Below are 14068 nucleotides of genomic sequence, written 5' to 3'. Positions count from 1 at the left end.
AAAACATAAAGTCAGCACACTGCGAAGCTGAAGGCTGTAACTGATCCTACCCAGCACTGGATATAAGAGAACAGCTACAGTTCTCACTCAACTCACCCCTCAAACTTCAGTTCCAGCCTGGCGTATCCCTGGCCTCTCTGAGAAGAGGCTGCCACTTCTGCTAAGTGGTACTTATGTTTATAGAAGTATTTGGTTTATGCTCTCAGCCATAGTTGAATGGCTTGTGCATCAATTCCCTGTAACATCTCCAGAAACAAGTTACACCAAATGTCATAGTTTTATTTTCTTTTTTTTTTACTGTGAATGTAGATAAATAAAAAATGCTGAGGGCTCTAGAGCGAGCTTTCATTCATTCAGTGCAGGGTCAGCCGTAGCTAGATAATGCCTGGAGTACCAATGGCTAGGTTGGTGTTCAAAGTTGCAGTTGTCCAGCACTATTTCTACAGAGAGTTGAAAGTTACTGCATTTCTAGTCTACTCACATAATCTAGCCAAGTCTCTGAACACAGACAGCTTTTTAATGCCCTTTGCATTCTAGCACAATTTAACTGAGGAAACAAATAGAACAAATCTAATCAAAACCGCAACCCCCCCAAACCCCTGAACTAGCAGTGGGAGTGCCTAATCAGAAAGACTGTAAGTTTATCGCAAGCTTCTGCCACAGGCTTACACTGTTTTTTTGAGAAAAGCAAAATTCAGGCTTTAGGTATATGATTTTCCACCAGCTCCACCATCCAGGTCTTGAAATGCGTGCTGCTTTAAAGCCTCCATGATAGAAATCCCCATTAAACATGTTCACTGGGACCTGTACAGGAGAGGGGGAAAAAAGTTGTCAGGTGCATGCATGAAAATAATAGTTTCATGGTACAAGGACCCTTAAAAATGCATCTGAACTATATAATTACTAATTTGACACACTCTGATAAGAAACCGTTACGAACCACCATGGAACATTTTGAACATACTAAAGAATTAAGAGAAGCCTTGTGCCCCCTGTAGGACCATGTGACTGTTTAAAGACCAGAAGCCACAGAACTGATAACTCAACATCCCACTTGAGATACTTATTTATTCCCACAGATCATTTGTTTCAAAGTAAAACCAGAAGACCACAGTACTGGGCTAAAGGAGCAACGTCGAGTATTTGCAGGCAACTGCAAAGTCAGCCCCTGGTCTAACTTCTAGAGAAAGGAACAGACTATTTCCAGTTTGTAACACTAACGTGCATAGTATGAGGCATGCATGTAGATCAAGATATTTTGGACCAGGATGAAATCATTAAAGAGTGGTTAATCAGTTCAGGAAACAAGGCTCTGAAATCAGGCACTTCAATGCCTACAGCTCTGTTTGAGTCCAGGGCACTGCTGCTGCCCACGGCTCCTGAAGAATAAGTTGCTTGAGAGTAACCAAGTTTCCCTTCTCCGGTGCTCTTCTAGAGTCCTGATCCCCGCCTCCAAGCCAGTCATCCCCACCCTGTCCCACCTTGTGTTGGGTTTCTTGCCTGGTTGAACTGAGGGGTGTGTGCAGAAAAGGAAATATTAACATTTCAGTGCCCTTTACCCAGGAGTAAGATGCCCTGCTCTGCTTCATCCCACGCTTTCATTTCAAGAAAGGCACTCAGTCAGAACAGCAGCTCGCCGCTCTGGACTGTCTGACTGCAGGCTCTGTTCTCTCCCTGCTCCAAAATATGCCCCCTTCTCCTCCCCCTCAGAAATACATTCTATCTACCTGGCATAAAACAATATAGCACACCAGAAAAGCCCAATACCAAGGAGCTGCAAATGCCTTTGATCTTTCTAATCAAGCTGCAAATATTTTACGGCTCCCCCACCAAGGGACCAACTAGCAAGCAAGACTCAGAGTTGCTGCCAGAGAGGTTAAATATAAACCATGTAACCTGCAATCAGTATTCCTGAAGAAACAAAACTTTAAATAACTGCAGCAGTGAGCTCGCCATAGTGGAAGTTAGGCAATCTTTTTCCAAGTGCTGTGATAGTATCTTAACTGCATGCTATCTTACAACCTTGGCAAGCTGATCTTCTCCCTAAGTTTCAGGCCCGCTACCATTTAAGTTAGGACACCTTACTGCACAAGGTATCATTAAAAAGACCTGACTATTGCAGTAAGTACAGGAACTGTTAATGCTTGTGCATTATACATACGGGGCCCCTCAGTTACTGTATATATTATCTAACTTTCTGTGCTATTTTTCATATGTTAAGCAATTCTTAATGAAAAGTTCCCTCTCCTCTCCTAAGGAGTTTGTTGGCTGCAGACACTTTACTGAAGTGCTCCATTTGAGAGCATTAGAAATAGTTTGGGATTTTTGTGGGGTTTTTTCCCCTCTACTCCCCAAAATTTAATTATTCTTCGTAAACATTATACCAGGGACATTTTGTGGTGTGTTGCATTTGCATATACCTTAATGTATAATTTTAATGTAGGTACGTACCGTTACAACAACAGAAGAGAGATACAGAACTCTCATCCTCTAACCTGTACCTGCCAGAGTTTGGTAAGTCTTTGCACTGTGATACAAATCTCTGAAGTTCTGTCTCCGGAAAACCATCGTGCTGGTAGTGCTAAAAAATGATATTTAGTTAAACCTTTAGCAGGGAAAAACCACACAACCCCCCAAATGTCCCTCAGACTGCTTTCCAGCCATTACTTAAGCCTGAATTTAGAAGACGCAGAACTGAGTATGAAATTACTGCTTTTAGTAGGTATTTAGCTACCATTGGGGCAGGAAATCAGATAGGCTTGTTAGAAAACTGAAATAGGGAAGGACTTGTCATCACGCCGCACCCTCAAAAGTAGCCTTTGTATTTGTTCTTTAAATTGGCATGCGCTGCAGTCAAAATATGGAGGGGGATTAGAGTCGATAGCACCAATCTTGCATTTTGATTCCAAACGAAGAGTAAGAGTTCATGCTTACCTTGACGGTTTCATAGGTATCTGTAATGAGTGCAATGAAGAGACTCAGCACCATATAGATGAACAGACTGATGAAGGAGTAGAGGTAGATCCTACTGAATAACCAGACCAAGTAACTTTTCTGCTGCATTTTTGCAAAGGTGGCAAACATGTCATCTCCATTGATCAGTGAAAAAAGACATTCGGAAACCATGTTCAGAGAGCGAAACTAGAGAGGAGGGAAGTAGACAAGGACATCAGTCGCCACTTTATTTGGATGCAAAGACTTTACATAACATGAAGAAGATACACAGCTGTTGACTGGCTGCCTCGGATCTGTTTGTAGGCCCAGGGTATGACAATGTGCAAACCGTAAAACATTTGAGGAATGAGCAAAGTTTGCCACCTCTTGTATTCACACACATTCAATTCATTCACCTGTACACTCTAGCTGGAGCAGGTACGCCAATTTAACTTTTAAAAGGAGTAAGGATAAAATCTCCAAAGCTTGAGTCTGACACCGGTATTCTGCAAGATGAAAATTATTTCTCAAAATACCAGCATGTGATTGGGAGTCACAGCAGCTTCCACTCCTGACTCACAGCTTTCATAACTTGAGGAAAGTCTGACTGAGTCATGGAAGTCAGGCTCCTCAAACAGAGAAGCATCATGTTGAAGATGCACTATTTTTATATTAAGGGAAGCCTTGACATGGAAACTTAGAAGACAACAGTAGTAATCTCTCATTTGTTTGGAATCCATTCTGTTATTCAAGTTGTCTTTTTTCATGTTAAGTATATTACCTTCACATGGTATGGTCCCAGTACAATCCATCCACAGAAACAATAGCCCAGGTAGATCATAGCAGCACAACAGCAGAACCTCATTACATTGGGTAATGCTGCTCGCAGTGTTAGGATGAGAAGCTGCACAAAGCAATGCAAACAGTTAGAATTCAACCAGGCATTTCTTCCAGTCCTCTTATAGCAACAAACAGAATAAATACCAACAGCACGAAGATCCCAGGAGATCCTTACATTATACTTCTGAAAGAAACCTAGGTAGCGAATGACTCCAAGCCACACAAGCATAGTGGATGTTCCTAGGAGTATGCTACAGACATCATAACTTGTCAGACTCTAAAAAAAAAAAAAAAGAAGAAAAAAGAAAAAAAAATAATCAAGATTAAAACTGGCAGGCTCTAAATCACAAATCTCACTACTACAAAGATCTGTTAAGAAACATAGTTTTCCTTGGCAATCTCTCCTGTTAAAAATTAGTTTGGGGCAATATGCATCAGAAAGCAGAAGTCCCACTAAAGAGCAAGGGCGCTCTGAAGGGTAACTCATTTCCCATGTGTTTACATATGGCTGTTTGGAAAACAGAGTCTGACAAGACAAGCTTCATTTGCAAGGCCAAGAGCACAGCTGCACTGCCCGTGCAGAGCCACCCGGCTCAGCAGGACCTGCAGAGTGGCACTGCAAACATTTTTATGCTCCTTCCAGACCTGTGGCAACTGCTTCTGGAATCCGCATTGACAGATTCCCCAGAGCAGCTCAGGAATCTCTCCACTGCATCCCAACAGACAGTGTAGATGTGACTTTAGAACCACAGAGCAGAGAAGGTTCTCCCAGTACGTAGGCAAATCAGTTTTTAAAAATAGCATGGCTTGTCAGCAGAGCTCAGATAAAATACTAAGGAGGATCCTGTTAGGTAGCCAGGAACTGTGAGGTGTAGAAAGTTATCATGGAGAAGACTAATTAGCTTCTAATTAATTCTAACCAGGACTTCATTTATATTTTATTGGCACTTCACTGTTTTTTCCACCTATACATACTGGCCTGTTTTCATCCAAGGTAGCATATACACTGTTCCCTGAACCGCAGCTCTACTCTGAAATGGATCATGACAACTTATTTGAATAAGAAGTTTTCACTATTTTCTGGTTTTATTCCTCTGAGAGTTGGCTAATCTTTTATCTTAGCATAATTCATTTACAGCTTGACAAAAACCAAATTTAGGCTACTTTAATGTGAACTTGTTATTCGGCCATTAACTTTCACACAGTAACATGGAACAAGATCTTGTTACTGAGGGCCACAAGGCTTGCAAAATGAAGTGAAATGTACATGTAGATAAGAGTTTTAGTAAAATACTCTCTTAGAAAAGAAACGTATATAAACAGATGTATTTATATATATAAAAGACACTGGAATCCCAAATGCAAGACCTTATTCCAATCTTGTTCTCATCTTTGCTTCTCCCAAAGCAGGATGGAGTTATCTCTTATCTTAGCCAGCTTCCTCATAGCTTCTTTCTACTCCTGAGAACCGAGTTTATAGTTCCTAAGGTAAGATAGGGCAATTTGTACAGGGCATTTATGACAGTCAGGCTGTCACCAGATGGATTTCAGACATGTCCTTTCATCATTACTGTTCAAAGTCTGTTGTGTTGCAATGTCACACTTCAAAGTCTGCTACAGATTTGAAGAACAACATTATCTGAATATTAGAGTGCTTCAGGATAGCACATGGTAAGAGTTTTTCTTCCCTCATTCTGGCTGCATGTAATATGTTTTAAAAAGATTTGTTTATGTCAAGTTTATTTTAGAAATTGAAAGCCTAGAGCCTGGCTGTGGCTGACTGTTATATACATGCTGGAAACCAGAAGCTGGGAAAGCAGCAAAGTGATGTTTAAGGAGAGAGTCTCTCTGCTAGTTAAACACTTGTTAAATGGGAAACAAAGTTAAATGCTAAATAGAAAAAAAAAAAAATCCATCAAATAAGCAAATTTAAGTGGTCCTAAATGGGAAAGGAAGTCAACAGTCTTAAGCTTTCAGAGGTGAAGTAAATTTTATTCCCTGGAGTCACAAATGAGCAAAGATAATTAGAATTATAATATCTAGTGATATTTGGAGTTTTTACATCTTGCAACTGGAAACAACACATCTCAGTTACAATTCCAGAGGATAAGACAGAGTTTTAAAATTGCATGCCACTCAGAATCAAGTATAGCCAGCCTAAAGTCCTCAGAGAGATTTAATGCTGGGACAGAAACAATCAGTTTTGCTTCCACTCGGCAGCGTAAAAAGCTTACCTTGGCTTGTATCTCCATCTTTAGAGTTGATCCAACAATAGTTAAGACATCGCTAACCATAATCAGGATGTACCATCCGTTGACAAATTCCATTTGATCACTGAAAGATACTTCTTTCTTATAATAATACAGGAAAAAGCTTACAAATTCCTAGGGGAAAGGAGGAAAGAAGAAAGTTAACCAGATTTGCACAAGACATGAAGACTTTCCAAGGAAAGAGTTATACCCACCCTTTGGAGTCGAATTCCTTTAACCACTGACCGTGTGCAAAGGATCAATGAGGCCAGACAAGTCAATATAACAAAAGCGTCGAAGATCATCATGTAATGAGTGTTCTTTTGTACTGCAAGAACAAAAATGTACATGTTCATTATCAGATACATTTCCGTCTTCTTGACCATCTTGAGTACTGGAGTAAGAATTGAGTTTTGATGTCAATTATGTTTATATAACTGAATTAAGAAAAATGTTAGCTTTTCCCCACAAAAGTTTATCTGACATATTTTCATGAGAGACACCAGTGCATCTGCACTACAGATACCACTGTAGTTAATTTAGGGGTTGATACCACATCAAAAATATACCAGAGCATGAGTGCTTCTTAAAGCCCTGCAGAATTAGAGGTAGGAGTTGTCCATTTTACAAGCGGTGGAATGGCCTTTGGAGTGACAGAATGACAGAACTTGTCCAAAAAAAAAAAATTAAAAAAAATCCCAGGAACTTTACAGTACGTATCTTCTCTTCCAGACCAGTATTTGACTATCAGATAGGTTGTCTGTCCCAGAGCAGTGCAGATAATTTGCACTGCTGCTCAGCTAGCCAAGACCAACATTGAGCTAGACGTGAGTTCTCCATCTCTTATGTTACTAAAATTTAAAAAATTGGAACAATTTAATGCTAAATTTACAAGAAGATGCAGCAATTCTCCAAAACAGGATACTGAAGTTCTAGTTGACTTCACAAACTGCACCACTCAGAAGATGCCCACCTACTTCTTGCTTATACCAAAGTCACTAACACATGTACTGTTGCCATTTAGGTTGGTTTTGCAGTGTAGTTCAGAACAACAACTTTTTATTGTCCAATTGCAATCATTACCTTTGTTTTTTTCCTTGGCTTTCAGAAAATAATACAGGGTACTCCAGGAGATGACTTTGAAAAATGTTATAGAGGCAATCTGCATAGATATCAAATGTGGATTATTACAGAACCTTCTTGTACTGCTGCACTAGCAATCTGTTAGGGGTAGCATGCCATCTGGTGTGCATTTATAACATGGCAGCTAGCAAAGCTAGTTGATAGTGTTTAGTGGACTGTGTGTCTGCATAAGTGGTTTTGCACTCTGTGATGCATTTCATTAAATTCCCCATAATTAATTTCAATCTGGATATTTAAGAAAACCCCCAATCTTCTCTTTTTTTCACTACCTGCTCTTCATTTCGGACTGTAGGCATAGCAAAGGGGAGAGTGGCAAAGTAGAAAACCAGACCTGATTCATCCTATCACTTACTTCAGGAAAAAATTTAAAAATAAGTGGAATTCAGAACCCTGGTCTGACTTTCAAAGAGATTATTTTCTCTAACCAAAATGATCTCAGACAATGTTTTGACCAGATCCAATAGCTGCCAACAAAGAGTGCTCTTGTGAGTAACTATTTAAGACAGATTATTTAACCATACTGTACATCTCAGTTACACCCAGATACAGGCCAAACAACATTTAAGCAGCAGTCAGGAGTGTTTCCAGCCATTCCACTCTAGCAAGCCTTAGCAACAGTGCTTCCTTATCTTTCCTGGTGCTAAGTCCTGAAATAAAAGTGAATCAGTTTCAACTTTCCACCACTATCATGTATCCTTCTGTTTCCTGGTGCTAGAAGAACAGTTCACAGCCCTACCTAAAGCAATGAGCAGCGTAAGTTCGGTAGCCAAAGCTGGAAGGATGAACAGTGAGGTGTGGAAAAATGTTGGTTCGACAGCATCAATGGTGCAAGGTTTGAAAACTGCTAAGGAAAGTAATGGTGTGTCTGGGTTCCCAGGATTTCAGATCAGAGGTTTAAGAACAACAACTCCTCAGAAAATCAGTATTTAGAGCACACCCACTAGAGAATGTATGTCAATAGTGCCTCATCTTTTAATAAAGAAAAAGGTTAACAAACATTTTGCTAGTGTGGCAAAAATTTAGCATGAAAATTTGAATGCATTTATGTAACTTACTTGATCCAGAAACATGCCAGTCTTTACATTCCCTGATCGCTATGTCGTTGTCTAGACTTATTTTAATTCTTCCACTATGTGCTTTATTATCAAACACTATCTGTATTAACAAACAAAAAAAAGCATGTCTTTTTAAAGTTAAACTGTTACATACATAAGCACACTGTATTGCTAAGCTTGCATAATGATTCAGAATAATACTCCTAGGGGAGACGTTACGAAATTTGTTTAAGTTTAAGGTGATTCCAGTTTATTCAAATAAATGCTGTCAAAGTGAAAGACAAATCTGGTGAACCACATATTTGCCAAAAATTGCTTGATCAACTAGATACTAGGTGAAATTCTTTTCAACTACAGCCTCATTCCTCTATGATCTGAAAACAACCTTTCCTAGAAGCACCTCTCTAAAGAGAAGATATTTATGCTTTGATTGTACTTCAGATGGATTAGAGCACAAAAGACTGTAAGCCAAGCAGGTGCTTCAGGACCCCATCATGAGCACTCAGAGCTTAACCTCCCACAGTCAAAACTGGCGGTTATTCACAGGGTACATTAAGCCATAACAGAGTCATCCAGATGCCACTGAGGACCAGTCAATGGTGCCCAACGTTTCAGAAAACAATTGTACTGACTGTGCATGATAAACCAGCAGGAACGATTTCTCATTTTGAACAGAAAGACAAGTGGCAGGCTTCCACGTACCGTCAGAGTGAAATCATAACAGTCAGGGAGCTCGTGGTGACGAACGGTCTGGAGATTGATTGCCTTCAGGTTGAACATGAGCTGCACTGTCACCAGTCTGCAACAGAGCTTTGTATTAGCTTTTCACAGGGAAAACGCATGAATACCCCAATACAGGAGATGCTGATTCCTCCTCACCTGTGGAAATCCAGAGTGAAATTCAAATTGTGCTTTCCCACTGTTGTGTTGTCTAACGGCATCATTGGCTCAATGTACAAGCAGTCTGCAATGGATAAGTACTCACAACAGTATCTCACGGGTTATCACGCTCTTTAACTGTAATCTGCCTTTCCCACTCCCGAGGCTGGAAAGAGCCGTTGACTACACCAGGCAAGATAGCACACTTAAGTGAGGAGTCATTTGGGAAGTTAGCTGACAAACATATTGGCTTCCCTGAACCAGCCAAGCTATTCATCATGAATTCACAGGGAAGGCTCCTGAAATTAGCCCGAAATACTTGTATTAGATGGTCATCAGTGCTAAAGGCTCATCACTTGTTTTGTGGCAGGAGACATAACAGACTGTTAACTTGGAAGTGAGGGCTAGAGGTTAGTTACACAGTAGCTTTCTGGCCGGTTGTAAGTTCAATACAGATCATTTGATAGGACTGTACAATACTGGATGGTTGTAAGAATTCATCATAAATGTAGAACCGATACAATAGATTAGGTTCATTACCAGTCACAATCTCTGGGTCTATATCAAAGGTGTCATTTCCAGGACAGATGGTTCCTCGCTTGTAGAGCTGCTGACACACAGCCAAAGCTGTCTCTTCCGCTCCCCTCTTCTCATAAGCATGGTTTCCAACAGAAATGTTGGGCAGCTGTAAGTACTGAAGTTCAGAACAAACAAACAAACCAACTTAGATGGCACCAAAACTGTCAGTCTTGGAAAAAAAAGTAAACCCAGAAGTGTCTGAGTCTGTGCCATAACCCATCTTTTTCTGTTTGAAAGGTCACCTAAGGAACTCAGAAACCTACACCATGCTACAGGGGAGTCTTCAAATATTTTAAGGTATTTGACAAAAACAGTAAGTGCAGGATTTGGATCTAAATACTTTTTTGCTTATTATTTATTTTGCTCTCTACAATCCTTACTAAAAAGCCTAATTTTTATTTGCAAAGCACTCTGGCTCAAATCCAAGGCCTGCATCTAGTGCAGAATTCGTAGATTGATTAGCTTTAAGGATGTTGCCACAAGTACAATGCTCTGGCAATGACAGAAAACCTGAACGAGTCAACATTCTAGCCTGAAGCAACGGGCAGAGAAGTTCAGTTTCAGACACTGTCAGGGAAGGTGGAAGAAGAAAAGGTACCCAGGTAAAGAGCATATGTATTTCATACATTGCAGCGACAATCCTTACCTGGTTTATTGCAAAGAATATCTGGTCATAGACATCTGTTTGTGTGTATACAGCATAGGTGTCATCCGTTCTGTCCATGTATCCTTTCAAGAAGAGATGTTTGAATGCAACAGTGTTCTCTTCTTTGAAGGCAACCACCATTTGATTGCTCAATCCAAAAACTACCAGCTGAAAAAGACATTTATATTTCCTGTTCAAAGACAAAGTTGGCTTCAGGATTAACATGCAAACCCTGTCCTGCAAATGGCCACTCTTTCATCAAGCTGGTAGACAGAGCACTTACATGCAGGATACTCCATTTCACTGCTGGTCAAAAGAAAGTTTGACTTTAGGGAACAATGGGTTTCAAGAACGTTCTTTTAACATGTTCACCAGCATCTTGGCCACGGACTTGCATTTTTACAAAGAAAAGCATTACCATCTCAAATTCAAACTACCCATATACTGTTACATGTGCTTTGTTAGCTCAGCCTGACATTGATATGACTTGCCTTGGGGAATATCAGTGTACCTCAGCCAAAAAGGCAGGACAGGACTTAACCAGACCCCACTGTGAAGTCTTTACTGCTATGCAGAAAAGGCAAACTGAGGACAACTCAGAAAAACAAACATCCCTTCCTCAGGTTTGGGTGAAAGGTGCTTTGAGAATAACTGATCAAAACCGTGCTTGTAACAGGATAACCTCTGAAGCTGTTAAAAAATATACTGCAATTGTTCATGAGAAGTTAGCATAAAACACTGCTAGCTACTATCCAGACTGGAAAAGGTTTCTAGAAGAATGTCATGTAGTTTGTGGGAGCTTGCAATTCCCTTTAGTGACTATTGTTTCAAATCTAGCATCAGCAGTATTGTGAAGAAACTCATCAGAGATAAGTCTGAACCAGTAGTCTACAGATTAGTTTTATTGCCACGTTGCAAACTGGATATGTAGGCTTTGATAAGGATAACTCAGTTACAGAGATACAGAAATGCTCTGTGGGCAAGCTCAGCATGCTAGGCACACAGGAATACACGAGCAAATCCACAGTGCTAAGACTGAATTACCTCGGGGCAGATTTTCTCTGAAAAGGCTAAATGAGCATTAGTTTCTTTCTTATTTAGGTTCTTCCACCATCAAATTTTATTTTTAATTGCAAAATGGGATACATGACAATCGGAGGATGACAATACATTTCAGACTAAAGCGGTAAGTAAGGAAGGGATACAAACATACTGCCAGACATATAGCAAAAGAATTATTATTCCTGCAGTTTGTCCCATCATTCATGCAACCGTGGAAAACATTCTTCTCTATACTTGTATAGTCATAGCACTGACACCACCCTAAATGTAAATCACACACGGGCAACTCCGAAGGACCATTATCTGAGGTGTTAAAAGATGTTATGAAAGACCTTCCTCCTTAACCACAGGACTCTGAGTTGTGTTTTAGACAGCAGATAAATGTGTTACATGAAATCTGTGGTGCAAGGCTGGGTGAGAGGAAGACTGGGGCAAAATTTCTGATTTTTTCAATAGGAAGATTTCGTATACCATACACAAGGCATAAGCAAATATAGTGAAAAAAGCTACCAATTTCAGTTCTTATCACTGTGACACTGAAACACAAACTTCCCTCGAACACAAACACACTCAGAGTGAAGGTTTTGGGGGGAACAGATGTGTAAGGATGCCATCCTTTGGGGGGGGGAAAGGAAAAAAAAAAGTAAAGTAAAAAGTAGAGCAGAGCCCTTACACATGGTTCTTTTCATCTCCGCTCTTAGGAAAGCTATCTTTCAGTCAACAGTTTTAGGAGAAAACTATGCCATCTGAGATCTAAGCTACATATATGCAACGAAGATATTTCTGCAGTCCATCCTCTCCCTGTCTCTGCACCATGCCAAGAATAGCATTTGTCACCTGTGCTCCTTATTTGAACCCCCATGGGCTAAGAAGAGTCCCTGCTTCCCTAGTTACTCACCTGAATAGTAACCATTGCTATTTTGAGTAGCTGAATCCCAAGCTTCCAAGGTTTCCTGCCTCGGGCCCAGAATTTCTCACATGGGTTCATGAAGAAGAATTTCAGCTTCCTTCTCAGCTGGTCTTCCAAAAGTTCCTCCTGTGATACTGACATGTGCCGTCTGTAGCTGCAAAGCTTTTCATCATCGTGAGCACTGCAGCTGCTCACAGCCACTTCAGGATTTTCCATTTCTGAAATGAAAAGAAGTCCACGTCAGTTGGAAAACATGCAAGCACGAATACAGTAGCATCAAATCAGCCTGCACTGACAACCTGGACTCCAAAGTTGTTTATCCTCTGTGAATGGCACTTGCACATTACACTGAATTTAAGACCTTCCTCATAATATTGTGCGTGTTCTGCAGAACACAAAGAAAAGTTTGGGCAAGCTCTTAAATTTGCAGATAAGCTGTCAGGACATTTATTTCATAGTGGAATTTCTGTCCCTTCAGAATTATGGAGTCACTTGCTGAAAACTTCTTCCTCTCCCTTGCCAACAACATCATATATGCAAAACATCCTGACTCATTTCCTCCTGTGTCCAGAAAAGGACCAAAAGCCTCTCACAAGCATTCACTCTTCTGGAAAACTTATCTACTTCTATAGCAAGTATTTTCCTCTGCTGTCAGCCTGCTGTCCAGTCCTTGAAAGCAACAGAATTTTCAAGACAGACAGCATTTTTCTTAGACATTAGTACTGGCATTGTTCGCTCTTGGAAATGGAGACCCAGCATGCCAAACTGCAATTCAGATAAATTACCTGAGCGCATTAACTTGTCATTTAGGAAGATTATACCTGTTTCTTCAGCCATAAAAGACTGAATGCAAACCAATGGTGATCATGAACAGGACAAGGTAATTGCAGTCAAGCATCGCGATTAGCCAAAAAGACTCTGATTTTAGGTGAGTATGAGGGGGAAGTTTAGAAGAGAACCTTATAAACACAGTTTGAGATGTTACTCTCCACAGTATTCAACGCGTTTAGATGTTAATCTGTTACTGACCTCACTGACTCCCAAACATTTTATAAATGCATTATGAAGTACTTCAGAGGTAGCCAGGAATATTTATTTCAGATAAAAGACTGTTGACGTTAAGAACAGAGGAGACAGCCTCGGTTGTGAATAAATTTAAACATGTGCCATAGTAGACAAATTATTTTTAATTTGCATAAGAAAAGCTTGTTATATAACTCAAACACACACACAAAAAAAAAAACCCTCACCGAAATTAATTTTTAAAACTGCATAGATCACATCCGCTCTCCTCAAGCGGCCACCACACGCACCAGAACACAAGTCTGGTTTCGGATACGATTCAAGCGCTTCAATTTCCCCTGCCGTCAGAGAGGGCAAGAGGAGTTTGGAATCAGCAGTTTAACACTAAGAAGAGGCCCATATATAGGCTTAAAAAAACCAAAAAACAAAAAAAAAACCCAACCCAAGCAACCCCCCCCAAACCAGCTCCTGTTCTATCAGGTCTCCATTGATACAGCACGCCACAGTTTCCACTCTTCTTCCCGGCAGCTGATCAGGCATTTCTAAGTTAAGCCCCTCTCTGATACTGCAACATCCCTGTCAGTGTATGTGCTTGATTTTAAAATACATAAATAAACACATCAATAAAATATACACACACACACACGTCCTGACCCGGCGGCACCGGCTTGAGAAGGTGTTCCAGGCAAACACAACACACGGGCGGTACCCTCCCGTTCTCCTGGGCAGGGCCCCGCCCCAGGCGGTC

General features: G+C 40.5%; 1 protein-coding gene across 4 annotated transcripts in view; it reads right to left on the bottom strand.

Annotated features, from left to right (window-relative positions):
* Positions 1–286: 286 nt before the first annotated feature.
* The window catches only part of MCOLN3 (mucolipin 3), a 20527-nt gene continuing 6745 nt past the window's right edge, over positions 287–14068 (bottom strand). The window contains exons 1-14 of one of the 4 annotated variants that reach the window (XM_009635111.2): positions 13548–14053; positions 12286–12515; positions 10326–10493; positions 9641–9794; positions 9101–9185; positions 8924–9020; positions 8222–8321; positions 6239–6351; positions 6009–6158; positions 3950–4051; positions 3716–3838; positions 2935–3141; positions 2452–2581; positions 287–804 (exon numbers count right to left, since the gene is read on the bottom strand). In XM_009635111.2, the coding sequence (XP_009633406.1) occupies positions 785–804; positions 2452–2581; positions 2935–3141; positions 3716–3838; positions 3950–4051; positions 6009–6158; positions 6239–6351; positions 8222–8321; positions 8924–9020; positions 9101–9185; positions 9641–9794; positions 10326–10493; positions 12286–12513 (1677 nt within the window). In that variant the 5' untranslated portion in view covers positions 12514–12515; positions 13548–14053 and the 3' untranslated portion in view covers positions 287–784. The other 3 variants (XM_035890648.1, XM_035890649.1, XM_035890650.1) reach the window with 3 other exon arrangements.

Source organism: Egretta garzetta, unplaced genomic scaffold (genome assembly GCF_000687185.1).
Source record: "Egretta garzetta isolate BGI_Z169 unplaced genomic scaffold, ASM68718v1 scaffold43, whole genome shotgun sequence".
Classification (NCBI taxonomy): domain Eukaryota; kingdom Metazoa; phylum Chordata; class Aves; order Pelecaniformes; family Ardeidae; genus Egretta; species Egretta garzetta.
The sequence above is the reverse complement of the archived record's forward strand: the minus strand, read 5'-3'. Positions and strand labels throughout refer to the sequence as shown.